This window comes from Erpetoichthys calabaricus, chromosome 3 (assembly GCF_900747795.2).
Source record: "Erpetoichthys calabaricus chromosome 3, fErpCal1.3, whole genome shotgun sequence".
Classification (NCBI taxonomy): domain Eukaryota; kingdom Metazoa; phylum Chordata; class Cladistia; order Polypteriformes; family Polypteridae; genus Erpetoichthys; species Erpetoichthys calabaricus.
In genome coordinates, this window is record NC_041396.2 from 2,277,016 (window position 1) to 2,304,866 (window position 27,851).

At 44.0% G+C, this 27,851-nt stretch overlaps 1 protein-coding gene across 1 annotated transcript; it reads right to left on the reverse strand.

The window, feature by feature from the left end:
* Positions 1-739: 739 nt before the first annotated feature.
* LOC114647640 (macrophage mannose receptor 1-like) lies at positions 740-26,311 on the reverse strand. Its single transcript, XM_051925417.1, has 6 exons — positions 25,970-26,311; positions 22,840-23,199; positions 14,414-14,470; positions 14,050-14,112; positions 10,979-11,179; positions 740-1,210 (listed from the first exon to the last, which is right to left on the reverse strand). The coding sequence occupies exons 1-6, from the start codon at positions 26,160-26,162 to the stop codon at positions 864-866; spliced, it is 1,221 nt and encodes a 406-aa protein (XP_051781377.1). The 5' UTR covers positions 26,163-26,311; the 3' UTR covers positions 740-863.
* Between the last annotated feature and the right edge of the window lie 1,540 nt (positions 26,312-27,851).

Consider the following 27,851-nt stretch of genomic DNA (forward strand, 5'->3'; position numbering starts at 1 on the left):
CCCTGGTGGCAACACCTGAGGGTACTTCGAGGGCCTACAGAGAGTATTTGGATCGCCGTTCACTTTTCACACGTTTTGTTCTGCGGCAGTCTTGGACTGAAATTGATCCAATGATCGTTTTTCTCTCATCAAAGAACAGTCAACATCCTAGAATGACAAGGTGAAAATCAGGAGTTTAGTTTTTATAAATTTATTAAAATTGAAAACAAGTCACCACCTGCAAATCCCCCTAGGTGTCACTAGATGTAAGATGTATGCGCCTATCAGAGGTACAAATTAACATGCGTCTTTATACATTTTGAGGTGATGCCCACGCACAGACTCAGACGTCACAAACATCACGTTTGTCAAAAATAATTCAGGTGCAGGCATTTAGGTAGGAAAAAAAGAAAAGAAATAAAACTTGATATCACGTCGACTCGCTTGCTGTTTTTTGTTCATTACTGGATTTTCACAATTTGTACGATTACACACAGAACGTTGAATGCAATTTGAAAGACAAAGGGTGGGCACAGCAACTACGGATTACATTTCTTTTATTTGATCTTTCCTTAAAGTTAATCTTTTGACAATTTGAAGCTTCTCATTTCATTGTTTTTGAAGACATCATAACATCAAGACTCTTTAATTATAAAGACTGCATGGCCACAACATCTAGCATTGTTTTATAAGACGGAGCAAATCCCAAGAAAATCCTGAAGAAGGTGAACTCCAGGTCTTTGTGTGAAAGAGGCTGGCATCGAGCAGGGTGGAAACTTGCACCTGCGTCCAGACATGACAGGCTGAGGGGGTACCCGGGTGGTGGGCGTCAGTTAACATCTGCTTTGTGGATCTGTGGAGGCCTCAGACTCCACCAACACAGGTCAGTGGCAGGCAAAGCTGAGCCGAGCGCCACAGCAATGGTCACTCCAGGTGTACTCGTGACCAGGGGTCCTCGAGGCCATCCCACAGAGCTCTCCCAGTGTGCCATTGGGCTGTCCCGCTTCCCAGTGGCTGTACTGCACTGGCTGCCCATTCCCAATCCAGTACCAGTACTCCAGCATCGCGTGCTTCCGCAGGCCCAGCCACACTCCGGGGACGTGATGGCGTCGCAGAACCGAAGCCAAAGAGCTCTGGATCAGGGCGTTGGTGACGCTGAGCAGGTCTCGGTGGTGCAGGCGGCAGTACCGCTGGGCCTCCTGCCACGTCATTCTCTCCATCAGCAAGATTCCTGTTGGGAAAGACAGAGGAGAGCAAAAAGCGGTGAGAAGGAGGCTGGTAGGGTTCTTATCTTGTGGCAGATCTCTGAGCGTTCATTCATTCATTCATTCATTCGGTCGCTTTCTCAACCTGCTTATTCCAATGCAGAATTAAAGGGCCAGAACAGGTTCTTGTGAAAAAGTAAGTACCCCCCATGGTAGCCTGCTTAGCGCTATACTTACCCCTAGAAAAACGAGCCAAAAACATTGAAAACAAGAAAAATGTAATTACACGTAACAAACTTGTAAATATTCAGACCTTCACATAATGACAGTAGCAGAGGGACAGTGAGTGTCCACTGCTGCATTGATTTTAGTACGCGTTCTTCATGTGGCGTGTTTCGAGAGAGTCACCAACGCATAGGCTGACGTCACAATCAGGACAGTAGACACGTGTTTTTTTGCACACTTATGTTTTAAAGGTTGATTGCACACAAGAGGGTAAAATATCTGATCTGCAGGATCGAAGTGTCCCTTGAGTTATTATGGGGTACCACCACACAGGTCTTAGTGACGTCCACATTTGCCCTGACTTGAACATGGAGAGTTGCCACACTGTGAAAAGCGCCTAAGAGGCTAACAACATTCTTGTCCTTCTGCTCGACTGAAATCAAATTAATCTTTGAGCCACCCTGAAGCTTCATCAAACTGTATTCACCAGCCAAGCCACGGCGGATCAGTCAAACGGTGTCACATGCATCAATGTCTGATGACCAAGTCACACTGTCCTCACTATCTCTTCATTCATCTAATGGTTCAATTTCAGTTTGTTCGAAAACTGGCTTTACAGCTTCTTGTTTGCACACCATTCTGTTTTGGTTGAAGGATCCGCCCCACTCATGAATATTGATGAGTTACCATGGAGTGGCAAAACACACAGAAATATTGCTAATTTTTTAAAAGTGTGATGTTATTTCATCCACAAGATGGCACCAGAGTACTGTCCTGATGGTTATTCAGCCTTAACACTGTAAATTGGGTCATAACGGCTTTCCCCAAATCAACGTTTCTTTGCATTGAATTCTGGGCCAAAGACAGTCTTAGGGTTAATGCCAAGGAGGTTAATTGTGATAGACAGGTGACCCCGACTCTTGGGGAACCTCTCACAGAACGCAAGGAACATAAGAGAATTGCTTGAGACGCACACCGATACTAAATACAAATCCACCAATACTCCTCGGGGTTAACCGTTTAGACACGCTTGGGTTCATGCCAAGGAGGATCACTCCATTGTAGCAGTGCTACCGTGGGAGGAACTCCATTTCCCAGCAGCCCAAGAGGGATTACCCACATAGGATGACTGGAACGGAAGTAGGGGCTACTGGGGACGAAAGAGGCCAGCAGGAAAGTTAAAAAGGGTGCCTGACGGAGCAACAGGAGATCGGTGTTTTTGTGCACCCTGTCGTACGTGTTGTCTGAAAAAAAATCAATTGTGCCCCCGGAACGTTTCCTGTCAGGATGAATGGATCGTCTCGTGCCTGCCTGTCGTGCAAAAGGAGCGCTCCTGCAAATCTCACCCCTCGCCCCTCAGGACTACCGCTTAGGACTGTTTCACTCGTTTTCTGTTTTCGGGATTGTTATCTTCACACCAAACCGTTTCATCTGTTTTTGCTGTATTGGGCTGTATAAGGACGTTGTCGTGAGTGTTTATTGCTGTGGGTCATTGTTATGATACAATTGGATCGCCGTAGCAGAAAGAGGAGGTTTGTCTGATTGTGCTCGTTGTGTATTTGGTTTTCATTTAATACATTTATTTATTTATTCATTCGTTGGTTTTGTGTCTCTGCTTATGAGAGCGTGTGGGTCGGGCCAAGGCTGGGTGCGTCCCTGGAATCTCCACCAAAAATAAATAAATAAATAAATAAATCACCTTCTCATCGATGGTGTGAATCTTAGCTGCACCAGACCGCTACACCATGGCTTTACCGATCTGTGTTATGAGCACTGAAAGTGACACAACTGCACACTAGAGGAGGATTTACCATCAAACCCCAGGTAGAAATGAGGGCAAACACGGGCTCTCTATAAAATAAAACGGTTTATTTTCACAGAAATGCACTGAACCAACAGCAAGTGTTGTGACTTGTATTGCATTCATCATCCGGCGGAGCTGGAAACTCCAAAGTCACAATTGCATCATTCACGACCTCTGAGCGTTTGTGCTACCCAAGTGGGAAAGTAAACGTGTGAAAACCGTTGTTTTAACAGCAAACACTAACTAATATTTCTAGTCCGATGAACATAAAAGGTGCAAAAAGTTCGTTGTCATGATAAGTCGGGCTAGTTGTGCTTGGAAACTGCAATTAAAAAGCTTCATAAAGCAAGCATTGAGTGCAATATACGAGCAGTGTGCCCGTTACTGCCCTGGCACTGTTAACGTTTACCTTCTCAGTATTCAGCATTATGGATTCAGATGATTCATCTGAAGGAAACTCTTCTAATAAACACATTAAACCTATGAAGTGTTACTTTACCTCCTGATCATGGTGTATGTCGCCATTTTGGATTTGCTTCATAAACTGAATTCGGACAAACTTGGACTTGAGAGACAAATCCCGAGTTTTCCAATAGGATGTCTGAGTTTGCGGCGCAATTTCCTTCCATTTTCTGAGACGGAGGTCAGAAATTATGAGTTCTGAGTTTTGGACGAATGTGGATTTCAGAGTCCCAAAGCACATACTGTAAATGCCCACTAGATAGATAGATAGATACTTTATTAATCCCAAGGGGACATTCCCATACTCCAGCAGCCACATACTGATAAGAACAATATTAAATTAAAGAGTGATAACAATGCAGGTATACAGACAGACAATAACTTTATATAATGTTAACGTTTACCCCCCCCGGGTGGAATTGAAGAGTCACATAGTCTGGGGCAGGAACGATCTCCTCAGTCAGTCAGTGGAGTAGGACGGTGACAGCAGTCTGTCGCTGAAGCTGCTCCTCTGTCTGGAGATGATCCTGTTCAGTGGATGCAGTGGATTCTCCATAATTGATAGGAGTCTGCTCAGCGCCCGTCACTCTGCCACAGATGTCAAACTGTCCAGCTCCATGCCTACAATAGAGCCTGCCTTCCTCACCAGTTTGTCCAGGCGTGAGGCGTCCTTCTTCTTAATGCTGCCTCCCCAGCACACCACCGTGTAGAAGAGGGCACTTGCCACAACCATCTGGTAGGACATCTGCAGCATCTTATTGCAGATGTTGAAGGACGCCAGCCTTCTAAGGAAGTATAGTCGGCTCTGTCCTCTCTTCCACAGAGCATCAGTATTGGCAGTCCAGTCTAATTTATCATCCAGCTGCACTCCCAGATATTTATAGGTCTGCACCATCTGCACACAGTCACCTCTGATGATCACGGGGTCTATGAGGGGTCTGGGCCTCTTAAAATCCACCACCAGCTCCTTGGTTTTGCTGGTGTTCAGGTGTAGGTGGTTTGAGTCGCACCATTTAACAAAGTCATTGATTAGGTCCCTATACTCCTCCTCCTGCCCACTCCTGATGCAGCCCATGATAGCAGTGTCATCAGCAAACTTTTGCACGTGGCAGGACTCCGAGTTGTATTGGAAGTCCGATGTATATAGGCTGAACAGGACAGGAGAAAGTACAGTCCCTTGTGGCGCTCCTGTGTTGCTGACCACAATGTCAGACGTGCAGTTCCCGAGATGCACATACTGAGGTCTGTTTGTAAGATAGTCCACGATCCATGCCACCAGGTATGAATCTACTCCCGTCTCTGTCAGCTTGTCCCTAAGGAGCAGAGGTTGGATTGTGTTGAAGGCGCTAGAGAAGTCCAAAAACATAATTCTTACAGCACCACTGCCTCTGTCCAAGTGAGAGAGGGATCGGTGTAGCATGTAGATGATGGCATCCTCCGCTCCCACCTTCTCCTGGTATGCGAACTGCAGAGGGTCGAGGGCGTGACGGACCTGTGGCCTCAGGTCCACAGAGGGGATCCATCCATTATCCAACCTGCTATATCCTAACTACAGGGTCACGGGGGTCTGCTGGAGCCAATCCCAGCCAACACAGGGCTCAAGGCAGGAAACAAGCCCCATGCAGGTCACCAGCCCACCGTAGAGTAGAGGGGGATATAACTGTTAAACCCCAGCGAGTAGTAAGGGCAAGCGCTGAATTTTTATAAAATTAAAAGATTTATTCTTCACAAAAAGTATTCTAATCCCTATGAAGCTCTGAGGACCACAAAGGCAAAATGGAATTTCCTAAAACACAAGATAATCCAACTAATAAATCCCAATTAAAAAAAAGGTAAAAAATCCAGAAATCCAATTTATCACAAAAAAATAAGCACAAGTACAATCACCAACTCCCTGGCACATTTGAAATAAACCACCAGGAACTGTGGAAGACCCTCCAGATTTATAGTGAGGAGGGCGGTTCCTGGTGGTGATTGGCAGGTGGCCCCGCCTCTTGGGGGACCACTCACTAAAACACATAGGACATAACAGAGGCGGTTTAAAGACAAGACCAAAAAAACAAAGAATAACGCACATAATCAACGAAAGCAACATTAACACGAATAAACAGCACAAAAAAAGAGGGTCCCCGGCTGAAACAGGACAGCAAACTCCATAGAGTACAAAAGGCAAAGGAATTACCCGAAACAAACAAGTCCCAACGCACATTTCAAGAATTAGTCAAAAAACAGAGCCGTGTCAGTGGGGGAGTTTGATTGGGGTTTGGTACACATGTCACACCATAATGCAGGGGTCCTAAGGTTGAGGTTAGGGAGGCCAGAAACCTCCCCTGGAGTAGGTGGTCCAAAATCCAAAGAGTCACAAAAGAAGTCTCCACTCCTCAGCACATTTGAAATGAACCACCTGGAGCTGTGGGAGACCCTCTGGATTTATAGAGCGGAGGGCAATTCCTGGTTGGTCATTGGCAGGTGGCCTGCATCTTTGGGGGGGGGGGGGGGGGTCCACCTACAAAACACATGGGACTTAACAAAAGCAGCTTAAAGACATAAACAAAACCAAACGAAGGAATGATGCACACAAGCAAATGAAAAGAATCAGAAATGAACAAAAGAGACCTAAAATGTGAATCTGAACCCCTGACTGAGACGTGACAATCAGGACATACCTAACCATCACCCAGTCTTCTCTGAGCCCTAGAATAAAATGAATCTGATCTCAGGGGGCTAATGACACACAGCGGTTTACTTTTCATTTTTATTTAACAACAAACCTGCATGCAGAAGCCAAGTGTGAAAAAGTATGTCCACCCTTAACTGTCCCATACTGTTAAAGATGGTAACTTGGGTTGATGATCAAAAGGCAAAGCTGGACCTTTGGTCTGGAGCACTCAGGTTTGTGGTAACACCACACTAGCGCATAGGAGACATCCGTGGTGATCAAAGAAAAGTGATGGGTGCTGTTCATCAATATAATGATCTTCCCAAAAGGAGAGAAATGAAAGCCCTTATCACTTTGGGTGACTTTTCTATTTGGTCACCAGTGCGGGGAAAACCAACTCAACTTAGTGACGGCCCCAAGCGCAGATAAATAGAGTGCTAAGTGTTAGGAAGGACATTTGGCTCTAAACCTTTAGCCAAAACCTTAATGATGGAATCAATCCAATCATCTTTAGGAAAAAGGTAGGGCATACCCCATAGTCAACCCTAGTGGGAGGTGAGTGAGGAGTACTGGGACAAGGGCCAGCCCAGCTAAAGAAGTTACTCTGGATATGGATGTGTTGAGTCATAGGATAAAAGACCAACTCCTCTGGTGCAGGTGTTGTGCTGATGATATTGTGACGTGGAGCAGCAGAAAAGACGAAGTGGAGAGGAAGTTGGAAGAATGGAGAAGGGCTTTGGAAGACAGAGGAGTGAAGATAAATAGGAAGAAGACAGAAAATCCCCTGATCTGCACAAGGAGCTTCCATCCACAGAACTGCTCCTCGCTGGATGATTTTGGTGTTTTGTTTCATTCTAAGTAAACTGTGAAGACTGCTGTGCGTGAAAATCCCAGGAGTATAAATGGTGCGTACGCACAGAAATGTTGCGTAAGAACGTTTCCATGTTCAAATCGCGATGTATAAAACCTACACTTGGCGTAAAGCCTCGCACTTTTCCACGGTACCTCATACTCTGCCGTACACAAGTTCTCCGCTCAGTTTTGCAGACTGGCGGCCCCCAGCGTCAAAGCAGTGCTACTGTTCCTGTGTGGTTACCCTTTCTTAGATCCACATCCACGACGGCGGCTTTATCAAATACACTGAAATTAACCACATATCGTTCATAAATTTAATGCATCTGATTGTAATTAACCTGTAACAATATAATGGTCCACAGAATGGTCAAACAATTCTAAATACCATAACTGCTTTAGCGTTGTTACTCTCACTGCACCTTCTTCTTCTTCTGTCAGCTGCTCCCGTTAGGTGTTGCCACAGCGGATCATCTTTTTCCATATTACTCTCACTGCACCACTCGGAGTATTTATATCACTGTATCTGAGTGTGAATCGCAGATCTACAGCGATCGGAAAGAGAATTATCGGTATACAGCATCAAGCACTCGCTGCCTCAGCCATTCATTATTTGAACTGCTCTCATCAGACCAACGCTTCACAGCCTTTCCTGTTCGGACCTCGCGGTTCACAAACAGTTTCATCCCAAGAACTCTAAACGTAATCAATCAGTCCATCAAGTGCTCCTTGTAGAACTGTTTGTACTTGTAAGTTACCGTGAGGTAATTGTACTTATGATAGTTATAATATTACACAACCTGAGCCACTTTATAAAGCGCGTATTTACATATGATGACGATATCATTTTTAAGATGAAATGCAGCAGAACATGTTGATTATATTATACAGATAAAACTTTAACTACACGGTGCGGCAGCGCTAGCGAGCTTGAGCTTCATTCACGGTTTGTTCCTGCCTCGCACTCTATTCACGCTGTGGCTGGCGCGACACTGGAAGGATAGATGGATAGAATAATTAAACATTACGATGATAGTTTGATGTTCCTTAAATGTTTTGAAGAATCATCATTCTAAGCTTACAGATGGCTTAACGTCTATCACAGAGCTGATTGTGTGGCGATTGGAGGTTAGTACGTTTGAAGGAGACAGTATTGCTGTGATAAAGCATTTCATTGAAGGTCGCACATGGCGCAGCAAGCCTCTTGCGTGAGATATGAACAAGCACTGCGCCACCGTGTTCCCATGTTTAATAACATGCTTTAACTCATATCATCATGAAAATGATATCACGTATACATCTCAGTATTTTAATTATTCAGAGAGCTGTAATATTACGAACGTAATGGATTCTGTGTCCTGTCGGAGGACGAGCACGTAGTGATTCAGACACATAGAGCACATAGAAGATCAAATACACAACAAAGCATTTAATGTGCTACTTTAGTTACGATGGGATTTGAGAAACTAGTAAATTAAACGATTTTAAGATGAAGTTTATGATGTTCCACTTTAATGACAAAATACGTGATTAAAGTGGAAATTTCGAGATTAAAGTTGACATTTCGTGCGTTTTTCACACTGTGTGCCTATTTTTTTTTTCACTGTACCCTAATAAGCTTTCATATGACACTCAGACATTGGGCTACGAGTCTCCTTTTCATGGCGACTTTGATATCTGACAGCTTTTTTATTTCGGGCACTGTGCGACTTTGTAAACTTGAGCTTTCGAGTTTCTCCGACACGCTATGTCACTCGATCAGCTTTCTTTTGTTGCTTATATAACTGTTTAAACCAACAAATAGTATGTTTTTCTTTGCCTCCATTTGGTATTCGCTGAAATTCTTCTATTTTTCCTCATACTTTTGCCATTGCCTTTTCACAGAACGCTGAGCTTAAGGGCTATTTATATTGATTTGCATATTCAAAGAGGCGTAATTCTGGGAGAAGTTGGGGCGGGACAGAAGGCGCGTGCACGTGCGTTTATTAACACGCTGAGCGGGATTTATGTAGCGGAAGAACGCAGAAGTTGGCGAACGCACAGATTCCTGCATCTGGATTTTTCTGTGCGTACGCACATTTCAGCTTTTGTGCTTACGTCATGTTATAGTGCGAATTCTATGCACGCCGTTATACATGAGGCCCCAAGGAGTTCCAGAGATGCTCAAACCAGCCCCTCTGGCACCAACAATCACACCGTGGTCAAGATCACAATTTTTTTTACCATTTTGGCATTTGATGTGAACTTTCACTGAAGGGCCTGCCCTGGATCTGCAGGATGTGATGCATTGTGCTGCTCCAGCCACATGACTGGATGATTAGATAATTGCAAGTGAACTGGCATTCCAAAGAATTTGCTGAGTGAGTGTATATAATCAAACACCCCGACACAGGGGATGCACAAACCAGTGTGTTTCTTCATGCCGGTCCCAAGCCCGGATAAATGGGGAGGGTTACGTCAGGAAAGGCATCCGGCATCAAATTTTGCCAAATCAATATGATGACAATATGATCTGCTGTGACAACCCCTAACAGGAGTAACCGAAAGAAGAAGAAGAAGAAGTGTATATAATCAAATAATTCATACATTATGATGCACATTAAATTACTAGCTGTACCCACATAGTAATAAAACAGGACAAACATTAAAAATCAATAGACGTTGGCACTGTATCTGATCGTGTTCAGAGGTGAAATAACGGTCAGTCACTTGAGCGATAGAGCAGGAGAAACAAAAGTCAAAAAACAAAATGAGGGTCAAAATTTGAAAACAGTTATCCGAAACATGAGATAAAATTTTGGGTCAGAAAGGAACAAACAAGATGTCAAAAACCAGGGGACCCTGGAGAGAAGGCACAACGACGTCTTAGAAGGGTTTTCACACACAAATCTTGCTGATTACCCGCTCATACAATATGAGCCCTTATCAACGAAAATGGCGGTGACCACAAAAAAATACAAAACTTAATGATAATACAAATAAATAGCCAGTAGTTTCAGACCAAACAGACAAAGACACTAGTGATGGGTCGTTCTTGAACGATTCGTTCATTTTGAACGAATCTTTAATGTGACTCGGGAAGAACGAGTCGTCTAGTGTGAGTGATTCGTTCAGTCGCGCATGCGCATTTGCGCAACTTTCGATAGTTTTTTCGAGTCTTCGGGTTTTTCGAGTCGTTCGTTCATCACGTGACAGCCCCATAAGCTTAACCAACTCAGTCTGAGCCGGAAAGAGAATTGATTAGTTCATTCCTCGAGTCTTCGGGTTTGAGTCGTTCGTTTATCACGTGACAGCCCCATAAGCTTAACCTATGCAGTCTGAGCCGGAAAGGGAATTGATTAGTTCATTCCTCGAGTCTTTCGAGTCGTTCGTTCTTTTGTCACGTGACCACTTACCGGCTCAGTAGTAGCGAATCATAGACTAAAGACCCAGGTAAACAATGAATTAATATTTTCTGTTTCTTATAGCGTTATAGTTTTGTCTTGTTTGTAGTGTGATCAACATTTGTGTAAGCAGTAGATGTGTTAGGGAGGTAACAGGTAACATTTTAATTATATTTTGCTAAAATGAACGAAATGACTCAAAAAAAGATTTGTTCATTTTGTTGAACGAGACTCAAAGGTCCAAGTCGGTAAAATGATCCGAACTTCCCATCACTAAAAGACACCAGCAATGAATTTGAATTCTCTGAGGCTGCAAACCTCTGTGCCCATGTTTCAGATCCCCAATTAGAAAGATTACACAAGATATAAGAAATGTAATAACATGTAATAACAACAGCCGCTCGGTTACCTGCAATCTGAGGGTGCAGCTGGAGGACGCTGGTGGTCTGCTGAGATCTCCGGCTTGAGGTGCTGGAAGTGGCTGTCGTCGTTCTTCTGGGCAGCCAGTCTGTCGTGGTGGGATGAGAACTTGAGGATGCCAGGCTGTTGGTGGTGCTTAGTGCGGTGGCAGGAGGGCTTGAAGCAGGTGGGCTTGAGTTAACCTTAGGAGCTGAAAACAGAGAATTGGCAGAGGCCGTGAGAGAATGGCAAACATCCTCCCGGACAAGCAACTCTTCTTTGCGTTTCAGCTTCTCGTTGATTTTTTTTGATTTTTCATTTTCAGTAAATTGTCATTTTTCCATGCCCCCTTGATTGTTGTCCATTCCCATTTTTGTAACGTTTTTTCATTGTTCTCACCAGTAGTACAGGGGTAACCTGAATAGCTCCATTTAAACCACTTGAGTGACTCGGTGCCCTGCCGTGGCATTAGCTGGCCATCTTGGCTGAGCTCCTCGGCCCCCTTTTGTGTTCCTGTGGTGAAGTAATGGCAGCAAGATGAAGATAGATAGATATATAGATAGTGTAAGTGCCAGAGAGGAAGGACAGGCATCCCGGCTGGGAGAAAGGAAGGATTCCAACCCAGCATGGAGGCCATAATGGAGGGACGGGGAAAATGGACTCACCAGGAGGCAGGTCATTCCCAAACATGGCAGGTGACAGTGTTCCTTGGGATTAAACCCGATTAGGACACCCGCAGACTTGCATGGGAAATGCAACCCTGTCAGGGTCTTTGGGGACCACCAGAGGGCACTGCTGGGGGAGGACTGCTCTGGTTCCTGTACGACCTGGGTGACATTTTGCTGTCAATCATCCATCCAGCCCCTCCTATCTTCAGAGTAGTATGCTGGCTACTATAATCCATTTTGCATCATCTGTGTGTTGATCCTGGGAAATCTCTGGTGATTCTTACAAGCTCGCTCATCTACACGTAGGGCAATAATCTTTATAATAATGATAATAATTCTTTGCATTTATATAGTGCTTTTCTCGTGCATGTGAACTGCATGAATGCATCTTGCTTTAACGTTACCTCAGGTGGGCTGGTGTGGAAATATAAATCTGAGTATTACCTCATGCACTGTAAGGGTGTTCAAAGTTTGGTGCAACATTTTGAGAAATGGTTGGTTGTGACAAGCACAAATCATCGCTTCTGCAAAGTTAAATGGCCAACAAAAGGCAACGTTACCAACACTTTCGTTTCTGCTGACAGTGCATGGCTTCTCCACGTAGATGGATTGAGTTACGTAGTTTACAAGATCTGCTATGAATTTTATTCCATCTGTCAGATTGAAGGTAAGTAAAGTAAAGTCACTTGGCAGTGACATTCATGTCTCTGGTGACTCTTCCTATGAAGTCAGTAGGCGGATTGGGGGGTCATGAGGTCACTGGAAAGGGGTGTGTGGCGCTCCTGATATCTATGCAAAAGAGTCCTGGTGCTTCCTGTCTTGCCATATTTTTTGCGAGACACGGACGGTATCCAGTGACCTGAGATTAAGACTGGACTCCTTCATGTGTGTCTCTGTGGAAAATCCTTGGGTACCGCTGGTTTGACTTTGTGTTGCTCATGGAGTCCCAAATGAGGCACATGACCTACTTGTGAGGGAGCGTCAGTTACGACACTACGGCCATGTGGCACATTTCCCCCGAGGGTGATCCAGCCCACATAACACCTGGCTGCGGCAGATAGAGGGTCACTTCCGTGGACCCACTGGACCACGTGTCTGCCTGAGGGGTTGCAAACCGAGTTGTTTCGTTGTGTGGTGGGTGCGGCGACTCACTGTACCAATGCATGCTCCTCAACTTGACTTGTCAGATTGATATCTTTTCAAAGGTTCATTGTTCTACAGTGGCGGCCCAATGGTTATGGATTTCCACTGGTGTCCAGAAGGTTGCTGGTTCAAATCCCATTACTACCGGAAGAGATCTTCCTCAGTTGGGCCCTACAGCAAGACCCTTAACCTGCAAATTGCTCCAGGGGTGCTGTACAATGGTTGACCCTGCACTCTGACCTCCAAGGGTATTGTGAAAAGGCAATTTCCCCTTTTGGGCTTAATAAAGAATATCAAATTAAATCAAAAAGTATTCAGCCTTTCCCGAGAAGTGTATACCAATCTCTCCCTGAATGTCACTTTCTGGCAGTTCACAGCTCACAGATCTCCTAAATCCTGGTGATGTTAGCAGTAGATTCATAAATTTGGAAAACTGATAAAACATTTTTACTTCTACGAGTTGGACCAGATATGTGTGACTCTGAGATTTTTGCACTCGTTAGGACCGTTTTTCTAGACCAAGACACGTGATTTGTGGCTAAACATGTTTGATGAGTGAATATATTAGTAAGTGATTTGATGAATCACATGTGACTTCGTTTTCAGTTTCGGTATTTTCATTTATTGTCCTCTCAGTTTTCACCTCAGCTACTTTCAGACATCGTCCTGCTTCTCATCTTTCAGAGCTTTTTCATATCTTGTCTTCATATGTCTGTTTCGATGCAATGGTTGATAAAACACAATCTTGTAAGGAGAAAGCCATACGCACTGGAAAAGACAGAATTCCTGACTTCCTGGACTGTGCCATGAAAGAAATGTCCACAGTTTATGAAGAGGTTGAGAAGATGAAGAGAGAAATCAAAGTCAAAAGCTGTGCATGCGTTAAAAACCCAAAAGATCTAAGACGATCGACGTGTCTAAGCCTGACCAGAAACCAGAATGTTGAAAAAGTCTAAACCTGGAGATTGTGCACAAAATAATTCACTCAAAGGATAAAGTCCATAAACTTGGATGACGACTAATGGTGGTCACCACAATATATAGGCAGCCAATGACGAGGCCATGTGGCAATCATGTGACCATAATGCTTTGTTGTCGACACACCAACCCATCATGGCTGCTAAGAAAGCACATAAGATGGTGGCAATCCAAATAAACATATAAAATGGTGGAGTGAACATCTACAAAATATTAATATTAGAATGTTATTATTAAATCAAAACAAAATGAGAACACATACGTGAATTGTGGAAATGATAACACATCTCACCTTGAGTGGATGTCCTGAGGGTTGATGACTGTGTGCTTCTGGGGGCTCCTGAGGTCTCGTGGGCTGTGTGAAAAATGGCAAACAATCAGTCACTGCAGCATCAATCTCCATAACCCATTGTTATTAATGACAACAGTGTCCCAAGTCCCAGAGACCGCTGAAGAGTAAGTGTCACATCTCACCTTGAGTGGATGTCCTGAGGGTTGATGACTGTGTGCTTCTGGGGGCTCCCGAGGTCTCGTGGGCTGTGTGAAAAATGGCACACAGTCAGTCACTGCAGTATTGATCTCCATAACCCATTGTTATTAATGACAACAATGTCCCAAGTCCCAGAGACCGATGAAGAGTAAGTGTCACCTCTCACCTTGAGTGGATGTCCCCGAGGTGGGCTGATGCACATCAATAGGTGTCACGGTGTCATCTGCAGGAATAAAAACACCCAGTGACTGAAGAGGTTGACATCTTGTTTTCAGTTTCACTGAGCAGACGCCCCTCGCTGGCACCCAGCCTCTTATTCACAAAGGATCAATGCTTCAGAATCTACGGTTTCCATATTTGTGGGGTTTTTTTTCAGGAATGAAAACCCCGCGGGTAACGAGAACTGACTGTATGTCTCCCCAAGGAACCATTTTGTCTTTAGCGTCAGCGCCGCCATTGTTTGCAGTTTGTACTGTGCAGTTGCCAGGCTGTTACTAGGTAAGTGTGCAATGCGTGACGTTAATCACCACGACTGTGCAAAGCTCAGTGTCATACATGAATTTGTGACTAATTCCAAACTTCAGACTCTAGTGTCATCATTGCTAAAGATCTCTCTGGCTTTTAATTGTTTCCTGTTCTTCACCTTTGATTTACGATGTGCATTTGAGTTAGGTTACGTGAAATATTCTCTCGATTTACGTTTGGGTCATTGTTTATCTAATTCTCATCCTCCCACTTTCAACCTTGGCTCATGATTATTCTTCTATTTCATCTCCTGATTCTGTCCTACTTAAAACTGTGCACTCATTACAATTGGAGACGCTGGCCACATTGTGTGACGTTCGAGCAGTGCGAGAGTAGTCATGTCGTGTCCCCAGTGTGTGTTCTGTGGCCTGTAGCAGCAGGAAAATATGACTAGGGGCATTAGACACTCCAAAGTGTGATTTATGATTTGTCAATAAATTGCCAAGTCAGCAACAGTCATACAGTAGACTTGTGTGTAAGTTCTGCACATGGCAGCTAAAGCTCTGTGATGTCACATTGGCCGTGCAAAGCATCATGAGGCGCTTGGAAAAAAAATTTTTGCTTAAGCCGGCGTAATGGCATATATCAGCGTTTCTCAACCTTTAAGTATTTGTGACCCGAGTTTTCATAACAGTTTTAATCGCACCCCCCTAACGTTTTTTTGAAAACCTAATAAAATTTATTTCTATATTTTTTGCTGCCGATACACCGCTACAATTTCAAATTTCCGTACGAATAGCGAAATTACACCACATATGGCAACATTCGCGCCCCCTTTTTTGTTGCCCCACAGTTTGAGAGCCGCTGGCATACGTTCATTTAAACATTCAATGAACAACCTAAGTGGTGAACACAGAATATATGCTGTTGAGAAAAAGGGTTCATAACTAATTATTACATATAAACTAGAGTGCACATTGAGATCCCAAGATGGCAGCCTACTTACGATTCCAAGGATTAATCAAATAACAACGGGAGGTCGAGCTTTTAGTTACAGGGCCTCAAAGCTGTAGACTAATCTAACTGGTAATATAAGTGATGCCCCTTCAGTGTCAGGCTGAAGACTCTCGACTTTAGTCTGGAACACCCTGACTAGAGCTGCTGATTAGCTGTGCAGACTGCATTTCTTATTATTAGTTATTTGTGCAAAACTATAAGTATCAGAATATTTATAAACTGTTTTTAACCCCCCCCCCCCAATTCTATTTCACTTATTGGTATCTGGATGTGGCACTTGGCATTACTGCTGTACTGCCAGGCTGTTTTCCTGCTTATGGAAAAGTCATCTTAATACATAAGTCACCAGCCTCCTCACTCACTCACTCACTCACGTTCATCCGAAGCCGAATGCGCAGTTGCCTTCTGCGCAGCTGCCCGAAAAACCTTACGTATTAATTCACCGATATCAGGTTTGTGGTGCTTATACTTATTACTATTCCACTCGTGCCCGTTTCATCTTACGTTGTCGAAACGGGCTCTTTGTCTAGTCTCAGATAAAGGAGTGTTGGAATCATCAGATGGAAAACTTTTCTGATCTGATTGGACAGCCAGCACAGACTCCACTATAGAATGACCAGCAGAGGATGAACGGCCAGTTGGCCGAGGTCCCCAGGACTGTCACTTTATCATTGACTTTCTCTTTTAGGATTTTAATCTCCGCCATTGTCAACTGGCCATAGTTCATTGATTACTTAATGGGCAGACATTTAAGCTTATTCTGTTTTTACTTTGTTCTTTGTGTGTTTTAACAAATCTAGACGTATTTGGTTGAACCAGATCTGTACTTCGTAATTAACATCATTGAATTATAACTGAGTATTGTTCACCTCCTTGAAGGGTGCTATACAAAAATGAAGTTGTATTGTATTAAAACAAAATTTCAAGGAAAGGACCAGTAAGGGGTGGCCATTTCTGCCAGTTGTGGCGGATGGCCCTTGTCTGGCCGGGATGCCTCCATGCTGGAAGGACCAGGAGAGTATCCAGAGCGTATCCAGAGCATTACCTCCCCGAGAGTGCCAGGTGGCTCGGACTCCCGCATGGCTTCATGTGAGTTGGAGTTGGATAAGGCCCTGTTGGGATCGGTGGGCACCGCTGGGGGTGCCTGCAGCTGCTGCTGGGCCCTGGAGAGTAGCTCTTCCGCCATACATGAAAGTGCTGCCAGAAGTGGGTCAACAAGCACCTGAAGCACTTCCAGGTGCCTTATAAAAGGAGCCATCAGACACTAATCAAGGAGCCAGAGTCGGGTGGGAGAAGATGAAGCTTGCCAGGAGCAATGGAGGAGGAAGAAAGAGAGAGAGTGAAAAGAAGAAAAGAATTGTGTGTTGTGCTGTGCCTGCCGATTGTGTCTTACTTGTGGGGAACGGGGAAAGCGTTTCCCACGAGAGAAAGAAGAAAATAAAAGTCCAGTGTGTTTCTGTGTCAGGTTGGGGCAGATGGAGTGCCCTCTAGAGGCCACACAGTGAAACCTGCAAGGTGTCAGCAGGTATCAACAAGAAGCCTGACATCTTCTAGCAGAGGAGCCTATGCCGAATTCTCAAGATCCAATACTACGATCACATCACCAACAAAGAGGTTCTGCGAAGATGTGGCTCGTGCAAACTCCACGTTACCGTCACCCGCAGAAGACTGTGACTGGTAGGCCGCACCATTTGAATGGAGAGCCATCGGATCCCAAAGATGGCAATGACGTGGGTACCTCCCAATACCAAACAAACAAAAGGACACTTGTGGGACAATTGGAGAAGAATGATGGCACAGGACCTGAAAGTGCTGAACATCAGTTGGGACAAAGCTGAGACCTTCGCCAATGCTGGAGAATGCCTGATATGCTATGTAGTGTGACAGGATCTAATTCTAAGACTAAGTAAGTCCAGTGTTAGCACTGCTGCTGTGCAGTAATTAGACTGGGGTTCACTTCCCGGGTCCTCCTTATGTGGAGTATAGAAAAATGTATTCTTAAAATTGGGAATCTCTACGTATTAGAAAAGTGTTGTAAGCACAAGAGAAAAGTAGACACTATATTGTATTAAGCATTAAGATGTAAGTGTTAGGATTAAAAAGACTTATCTCTATATATAATCTTCATTTGGATCTTGATATTTGTTTGTCCATGAATTCATGTTCAACCGACACGGTATCCTTCAATAAGGGCACACAAAAAAAGGCAAGCTTCAAAAGGGCGACCTCAATTGGGCGCATCGAATTAAGGGAAACGCAACAAAATTATTACAGAAAATTTATTACCCAAAGGCAATGATCGAACGTATAAAAAGGCGAAAGCAAGAATATCAAAACATCCAATTAATTAATGCATGAACTTCTAAGTCAGACGAACATTTTCCAATCCTATATTCAGTGCACTTCCAGATGTGCTTCCCATTGATAGTTTTCTCCTTTCTGAATGTGTAGCCTTCGACTACGAGTAGATCTGCACCTTTTGTTGCTCTTCACATATTCCAGAGCCATTTGAACTAAATTAACTACGAACACGTTTATTTGCCGCACTCAATTGAGGTCGCCCTTTTGAAGCTCACCTTTTTGTGCGCGCCCTTATTAAATAGAACATATAAGTTGGACACATTTCTGTGATTTTCCATCAGTCGGCGTTTGGAGTTCAAGAAAGAAGCATTGGTTCTTCCTTACTCTTTGGATTGCCACAAAGCAATCTGCGAGATTGGAGAAAGGTTGAGAAGAGATCGTGAGAGGAAACGACAGCGTCATGAAAACGAGACGGACTGTGAACGGAAAGAAGCAGAAATGCTCCTCCACCACAACATAATTACTATTCGGACAGTGATTCTGAGTAGGCCGTTCCTATCGAATCAATGTCCAAGGGTTTTGTTTTGTGATTTTGTTTCCCTTACAAAAAATCATAATGCTGTGCGACGAAGGGCCCAGTTCACGACTAGCAGCCGCGTTTAAACAAGGAGCCCTTCACAGACAACTTTAACACACGCAATGTAGTTGGGCGCACATGGCTAGTGCCTTTATATTTTTATTATTCTGTATAAGCTAGAAACCACCAATAGTTTATTAAGCCAAAGGTCAGATGTGCAGGAGAGCAGGAGAAGGACGGGCCCCTCACTTAGAGAGGGAATGGGAACTAGTAGGGAGCTAGTAGATAGATAGATAGATAGATAGATAGATAGATAGATAGATAGATAGATAGATAGATAGATAGATAGATAGATAGATAGATAGATAGATAGATAGATAGATAGATAGATAGATGAAAGGCACTATATACCAGATAGATAGATAGATAGATAGATGAAAGGCACTATATACCAGATAGATAGATAGATAGATAGATAGATAGATAGATAGATAGATAGATAGATAGATAGATAGATAGATAGATAGATAGATAGATAGATACTTTATTAATCCCAAAGAGAAATTCACATAGTAGGGAGTAAGGATAGGCCTTGTCAAACAGACATGATGGACAGAAAGGAGCTTGACACCCCCTCAGTTGAGAAATATTGGTAGAATTAATTAGAGGCAAAATTAAAGCAGTGAAATGCTAGGAGTCAGATGAGGATGAATAAAGGCTTGTATGATACGGATTGTAATAATATAAGAGATGCCTACTTGTGTGGCTGCTCGCTCAAGTCATCTGAATTGAATCTCTATGTGCAATGTACAATAAAGCCTGATTCTGCTGGGGGGCTGAGGGCGCCCGTGCTGCCTAATCTGCTTCAACAGGAGTTTGCATGTTTTCCCAGTGTCCATGTTGGTTTCCTCCCACAGTCCAAAGCTGTGAGTGGACTGGTGGGACTAAACTGGCCCCAATACTGCGTGTGTGAATGGGTTCACCCTGTGATGGGCTGGTGGCCTGTCCAGGGGAGGTTCCCGCATGCACCCATTGCCTGCTAGGATTTGACTCCATGTGCCCATTACCCTTCCCTGAATAAGTGAGTATAGAAAATGGAAGGATAGAAAAGTAAAGTATGGAGTTTTGTCAGGTTTGTGACCAAATCACAGCTGGGTTATTGTTTGCTGCCCACATAGAGCCAATATGTGTGCCCACACTGGGCCTGTGCTAACCAAGCGTCTGTTTGTTTGCTGGGGCAGGGCCGCTCTTAGGATTTTGGGGGCCCTAGGCAAAGGTACCTGTCGGGGCCCTGCTATTTCTATCCGTATGAATGTATAATGATTATCTATATATATATATATATGTATATATATATATATATATATAATTCACTAAACAGCCGCCAGCGCAAGCAAGACACCCATGAAGCACGCAGGACGGAGCCACGCCCACCAACTCTAAGACCATTGGATACGACGACAACTCGCAGAGCCACGCCCACCAACTCAGACGCAGCAACTCACAAAACAGGGCGCCATTTGCGTTTGTCACTGCTACAGTCCACATGCACCTCTGAGCCACGTTGACTTTTCATTATTCTTTTCGGTTATGACACACGACCGCATCCACCATCGCAAACTGTTTTACACGCCATGGTCTTAGAGTTGGTGGGTGGGTCTCCATGAGTTGCTCTTGCGAGCGGGCACATGACCAGGCAGTGTGTATGCTTCGAGTGCGAGGGTGGACGTGACAGGACCATCTAAGAAAAATCATGTTTGTCGCAGATGTGAACCGCTGAATGAGCGTGTGACGGCGGTCCTCCAATTGTTAGTCACGGACAATTGTATGTTGCCCTCTCCAGAGTTCCATCTTTTCATTCACCTACAGTCGAATCCTCAAACTCACCCCATTTGGACAACTGTGTCTTTCAGGAAGTGTTCACCCACCAATACATAATTATGCGGTGTATGCTACACCGCGGGTTGGCTAGTATATATATAAAAGCCAAATACCACTGACTCACTCATCACGAAATCTCCCGAACCATGAGGACTTGGGACTTGAAATTTGAAATGGCCCATAGGTGCTCGCTAAGAAACAGTTTTAGAAATTTTGTTGTCCAAGCGCATTCTGTCTGTATGTTTCTCCGCTTTCACAAGAGAATCACTTAATGGATTTAGATCTGGTTATTTGTTATAATTTGCTTGAACTTTCCGGTTGATTCTGCGACTTCTTTCATGGCGCTGAGTACCAGAGTTTGCTTGCGGTACTGATGTGTTTATACAAATCCAACAGAGTGGCTGTGGGCCGAGAGCAGGGGGGCGGGGCCTTCCTCATTCACTCGCCAGCCTCTGTTCAAGTTGGTCTACCTCACGCCATGTGTTGGAGTGCACCTCACCTCTGCTTAACTAGTGATACCTGTTTGTTCAGCAGACATTATCATCTAGAGAGTGTTAAGGAGTAATGTTTGATGTTTTTGAGAGAGAGATCAGAGCTATGTGTCTTTCAGAGGGTAGCTGCAGATTGCCAGAGATATTAACGGCCATGTGCTTTTCTCCCTATGCGGGGAACGCTCTCCGGTCAGAGCTGAACACAATCAGACTCAGTGCCACCGTCTACTGATTTTTAAAGTTGCTCCTGTTTCACTACTAGGTGGGCGAAGCCACGGGGTACAGCTAGTGTTATCCATATAAATGTGTAATAATTAGTGATGTATAGCTTATCATTATATGATTATATATTATATATATATCAGATTTGAGAGGAACATGTCAAAGGAACCTACTGACTATACCTAATGTAGCATGTAAATCAAACCTTTAATGTCAAAACACCTTGCGTACTTTCATTTTCGCAAAATCTTTGATTAAGTCTGAATAATCATGGGAGTCAATGACTTCATGCTCAACTGATATTAACGCTAAGCCATTCGGTCAATCTTGCGTCACTCCCAATCATCTTGAGTTTTGAAAAGCTACGTTCAGCAGACACGACAGTCACAGGAATTGTCAAAGCGATACGCAATGCAACAGAGACTTTGGGAAAGAATTTTGCAAATTGTTCTTGCATATGAATTGCAAAATTGTAAGAGATAGATAGATAGATAGATAGATAGATAGATAGATAGATAGATAGATAGATAGATATGAACGGCACTATATAATAGATAGATAGATAGATAGATAGATAGATAGATAGATAGATAGATAGATAGATAGATAGATAGATAGATAGATAGATAGATAGATGAACGGCACTATATAATAGATAGATAGATAGATAGATAGATAGATAGATAGATAGATAGATAGATAGATAGATAGATAGATGTGAAAGGCACTATTAGATAGATAGATAGATAGATAGATAGATAGATAGATAGATAGATAGATAGATAGATAGATAGATAGATAGATAGATAGATATGAACGGCACTATATAATAGATAGATAGATAGATAGATAGATAGATAGATAGATAGATAGATAGATAGATAGATAGATGTGAAAGGCACTATTAGATAGATAGATAGATAGATAGATAGATAGATAGATAGATAGATAGATAGATAGATAGATAGATAGATAGATAGATGTGAAAGGCACTATTAGATAGATAGATAGATAGATATGAACGGCACTATATAATAGATAGATAGATAGATAGATAGATAGATAGATAGATAGATAGATAGATAGATAGATAGATAGATAGAAAGGCATTATATATCTATCTATCTATCTAATAGATAGATAGAAAGGCATTATATAATAGATAGATAGATTGATACTTTATTAATCCCAAGGGGAAAATTCACAATAATTTAATAATAATAATAATAATAATAATAATAATAATAATTTAATAATTCCGCCAATGGAGAAAATTTGTACTTCTGAAATTTGTACCTGTAAGTTGAATTTGGTTACAGCTAAAGAAATATAAAGGCCGGTCAGGACCCTTTGGCAGTGGGGGCCTTAGGCGGTTGCCTACTTTGCCTTTACCAAAGAACAGTCTTGGCTGGGGCACTTTTGGCTACGTGTTGGGCACACAAGTTAAAAAAGATTTACCTACATGAGTAAAAACTAAACACACCCAGGATGGACTTTTCCATTCAGTCATACCAGGGTGACTTTTTCCTGGCATTGCCTTCCCAGTTTAGGGTTATTAATAGACCCGATGCCCAAACACAGACCCACACCACATACCCAGAGGAGGTCCACGGTGAGGTGGATTCATGCGGCTCTCACCTTTGTAGCACATGAATGGCAAGGACCAGCTACAGTTTCTGGGGTGCCACCCGCTGTCCGACACTGCCACGCAGCTCTCATCTGGACCCACATTGCTTGGCTCTCCCGGGGCCCAGTCTGCGTCTTGAAGTTGGGACCCGTTGGCCCAGATCCACATGGAGGCAGGGTGACTGAGTCCAACCCAGAAGGTGTTAAGGCTTAGCTTCAAGAACTGCTGTCGCACATCTTTAGCGTTGGAGGGTAAGATGGCCAGGTCAGTGAAGTGCCGCCGGCAGTAGTCCTGAGCGTCCATCCAGCTCATTAAAACATTAGAAATGTAGAAGAGCTGTGGATTGAAGCCCTGGAGGTTATAGTTGATATCTTGGATTTTCAGCATAGAAGAGAGAGAGAGAGTAAAAAGAAAATGAAGAATTAAAACTAAAAGTAAAAACACAGAATATTAGCCCCCAGAACCACCTTCAGCACGGCCCCACAATGGACACCCCATCATTCCATTAAAAAGAGTCACCACTTCTTAGGCCTATTCCACGATTAATGTCGAGAAACTTGGAAAAGCATTTCTGACCACTTATTAGCTGTAAAAATGCTTTCCAAAGGGACTCAATTTGAAAACACCGTGCCAATGTGGGTGGGCAGAATTTAGCTGATCTGCCATCGTCCTGCGTTTAGAGATGACTGACATCATCGTTACTGTCAGCACTGGACATCGACTACGTCTTGATCACAAACCTCTGCTGACGTCGTCTGCTCCGCCTCAATATAAAGGAAGGGGGCGGTCCTGCAGTAGTGATGTCATAGGGCCCCGCCTCTGGGGAGTTCCACCCACTAATCACAAGAAATGTGGCTGTGACGCACAACACAATAGATAACAGCTAAAAACTATCAAGAAACACAACTCAAATTTAATGTGATTGCTGTTCATTATTCATTTTTTTACACTTTTCTGAGGAGTTTTTTGATTCTGAGTATTCTGGGGTTTCAGAGATCAAGAAATTTGATTAATGCATTTATTTCAACAACATCAACAACAACATGTATTTATTTTTATAGCACATCTTCATACAAGTGGTGCAGCTTAAAGTGCTTTACAAGATGAAGAAAGAAAAGTTTATAAAAAATAACAGTAGGCAATAGTAAGTAATAAAGAATAAAGTACGGTCCAATGGCCAGGAGGACAGAAAAAAACAAAATAACCAAAAAATACTCCAGGAGCTGGAGAAAAAAAAAACCAAAATGTGCAGGGGGTCCGAGGCCACGAGACCACCCAGCCCCCACTGGGCATTCTACCTAATGTAAAGGATCTCAATCAGTCCTCAGGGTTTTCAGGCTTCACGTGTGAGAATTTCATGTTGATGGTCATGTGGACCCCTGGCCTCCATCAAAGTAGGGACAGCATGGTGCCCTGATCAGGTGGTGGTGGAGCAGAAAAAATGAAAAAAGAACAGCAGAGAAAAGTAGGGAGGATTAGTACGGATTGTGGAAGCCATGATAAAAATGATAATTCATTGACGGAGTGGTGGCTCTGAGGCTAGGGATCTGCATTGGCAATCGGAAAGGTTGCCGGTTCGAATCCCGTAAAATGCCAAAAGGGACTCTGCTCTGTTGGGCCCTTCAGTAAGGCCCTTAACCTGCAATTGCTGAGCGCTTTGAATAGTGAGAAAAGCGCTATATAAATGCAAAGAATTATTATTATTATTATTATTAATTCAATGTATACACAGAATATCAGGGTTACACTAAAATGAAGCCCTGAGAAAGCCATCCATCCATTATCCAACCCGCTATATCCTAACATCAGGGTCACGGGGGTCTGCTGGAGCCAACACAGGGTGCAAGGCAGGAAACAAACCCCGGGCAGGGCACCAGCCCACCACAGGGCACACGCACTAGGGCCAATGTAGAATCGCCAATTCACCTAACCTGCATGTCTTTGGACTGTGGGAGAAAACCCACGCAGACACGGGGAGAACATGCAAACTCCATACAGGGAGGACCCAGGAAGCGAACCCAGATGGGTCTCCTAACTGCGAGGCAGCAGCGCTACCCACTGCGCCACCATGCCGCCCTGAGAAAGCCATGTTCCAATAATGAGTTTTTAGCAGTTTTTTAAAGTGCTCCTCCATATCAGCCTGGCAAATTTCTATCAGTCAGCTATTCCAGATTTGAGGTGCATAACAGCAGAAGGCCACCCGCCTCACCACTTCTTTTAAGTTTAGCTCTTGGAATTCTAGGCAGACCCTCATTTGAAGATCTAAGATTACTATTTGGAGTGTAAGATGAGGGGCATTCCAGAGTGAGATTATTGAAGTCTTGGTAAACCATCTGCAAAATTTTAAAGTCAATTCTAAATGGCACCGGTAACCAGTGTAGTGATGCTCAGACTGGTGTGATGTGCGACTAAAAACAAATGCAATTTCGTCCTCTCTTGGTTCATAAGTTATAATTTTTTAGCGTCTTATCATGGTGCCATTTTGAATTTTGACAAGTGGAACCATTTTGTGATTTCTGCATCAGCTGTTACTGAGACAACCTCCCAGAAGCCCCCTGGAATGCGCTAGCATGACGTCATTGGCACAATCCATTGAAAAGGTCATTTATGTACCATCTGGGTATCCGTGTTTTGGATAAAATTAAAAGACATGACGTGCCCTTCTTGGTATTTTTGGTTTTCTGACTTGTCTCACATTTCTGGCTTGGTGAAAGATCGGTTTGTCTCTTTGGTTTTGACCCTGACGTGTACTCCATTTTGTTCTGGTCCCGAGATAGAAAATCATTCTGCTTTGGCAGAGCAAAAATGACAATAAAAAGGCAAAACTAGGGAGCGACCCCTGACTGTAACATGACAGCCCTGCTATGATTCTACATTGTCTGCCATTCCACCTTCTTTGCTATCATCTGCTATCATCATCAGACCCAGCAGATGTCCATCTTCATGAAAAGAGCTCACACCAGCACCTCCAATGAAGTACATACTAAAACCGCGCCTTCATTGTAACCTCTGACCCCCAGTCCCAAGATGTCTATTGGCTTACAGTATGCTCTCTATTACTAATGTCCATGAATCAACTCTCCTGACGAGTCTCACCCTTCAGTTTCTCTCCACATGTTTATGTGTTTAGTGGTCACCTACCTCGGTAACACAGGAATGGACCTGACCAGCCACAATCTTGCACTGTCCACCCACTTTCCATGATCATTGCACAATTCCCAGTGGATGCTGGTTCTCCAGGTGCCCAGTCTGCAGTGTCCACTTGGCTCAGGTCCACCCACGACCACACCTGGTTAAGCTGAGAGAGTCCAATCCACAGGCCCTCCAATCCCATATTGAAAATCTGCTGGCGGACATCCACAGAATTGTTCCTCAAGATGGCCAGGTTGGTAAAGTGGAGCTGGCAGAACTTCTGAGCTTCTGTCCAGTTCAGGTTTACGTTAACCAGAAAGACATCAAAGTTGACGTCTCTGAGGTGTAAAATGGTTTCTTGAATGTAGGAGAAGGAGAAAGAAAAAGAGAAGGAACGATTAGGAGCATCCAACTTGGAAAACAGAATGGCTAACGCTCAGCTTGAGTGTTTCCTTTTTTTGTACTTCCCTTAGTTTTGTTCAATCATTTTTTTGGATTACTAAAAATAAATTCTTAAATATTAAAGAAACGTTTTCAGGACCAGAAGCTTTATGGTTTTCCTCTCAAAATAACTATAAATCATCTTTGCTTTAACCTTTTAATATTGAAAGGCCTTCACGCTGTTTTTTTGGGCCTGTGCAGACCAGAAGCCTGCAGTTTGAGTTGGGGCTAAACAACCATGGGTGAGGCCTGCCAAGAGGGCTGTTTCAGTATTAGATGGGCTTTTGAAGCCTGCGCTCCATTTATGAGTCTTCTGGTACTCATAATCACGACAGTACTTTATGGGGTTTAAGGTGAGGAGACATGCAAGTAATGAGAGGAAACAGACGCAGTCTTTAATAGAGCCGCCATCTTTCTCATTTGAGAAAAGGGACTCATGACATCACCTCCATCCCTCCTCTAGTTCTGCCTTTTCAGATCAATCAGGACCCAAAGTCAGGCTTCATCTGACAGACCACCTCAACAGAGGAACCCCTGAGTTGTTACCTTTTATGCTTGCTGTCTTCTTCCATGGGTTTTCCTGGTAGGACCCCAGTCAGCTCTTTGGCATGTTCTCTTGCTTCTTATTTTACAAAATCTTAGCAAATATAGCTCTGTACCCGTACATTTTGGAAAGGAGTCCATCCATCCATTATCCATCCATCCATCCATCCATTGTCTCCCGCTTATCCGAGGTCGGGTCGCGGGGGCAGCAGCTTGAGCAGAGATGCCCAGACTTCCCTCTCCCTGGCCACTTCTTCTAGCTCTTCCGGGAGAATCCCAAGGCGTTCCCAGGCCAGTCGAGAGACATAGTCCCTCCAACGTGTCCTGGGTCTTCCCCGGGGCCTCCTCCCGGTTAGACATGCCCAGAACACTTCACCAGGGAGGCGTCCAGGAGGCATCCTGATCAGATGCCCGAGCCACCTCATCTGACTCCTCTCGATGCGGAGGAGCAGCGGCTCTACTCTGAGCCCCTCCTGGATGACTGAGCTTCTCACCCTATCTTTAAGGGAGAGCCCAGACACCCTGCGGAGGAAACTCATTTCAGCCGCTTGTATTCGCGATCTCGTTCTTTCGGTCACTACCCATAGCTCATGACCATAGGTGAGGGTAGGAGCGTAGATCGACTGGTAAATTGAGAGCTTTGCCTTACGGCTCAGCTCCTTTTTCACCACGACAGACCGATGCAGAGCCCGCATCACTGTGGACGCTGCACCGATCCGCCTGTCGATCTCACGCTCCATTCTTCCCTCACTCGTGAACAAGACCCCGAGATACTTGAACTCCTCCAATTGGGGCAGGATCTCGCTCCCAACCCTGAGAGGGCACTCCACCCTTTTCCGGCTGAGGACCATGGTCTCGGATTTGGAGGTGCTGATTCCCATCCCAGCTGCTTCACACTCGGCTGCGA

What these genes read in the sequence shown, in the direction of transcription:
- LOC114647640 (XM_051925417.1), bottom strand. Translation starts at nt 26,162, where the DNA reads ATGGGATTGGAGGGCCTGTGGATTGGACTCTCTCAGCTTAACCAGGTG. An exon ending in GCCATTCATGTGCTACAAAG is followed by an intron (nt 14,471 to 22,839) that starts GTGAGAGCCGCA and finishes TTATTCCTGCAG; the next exon opens with ATGACACCGTGACACCTATT. An exon ending in GCTGCACCCTCAGATTGCAG is followed by an intron (nt 1,211 to 10,978) that starts GTAACCGAGCGG and finishes CTTTCCCAACAG; the next exon opens with GAATCTTGCTGATGGAGAGA.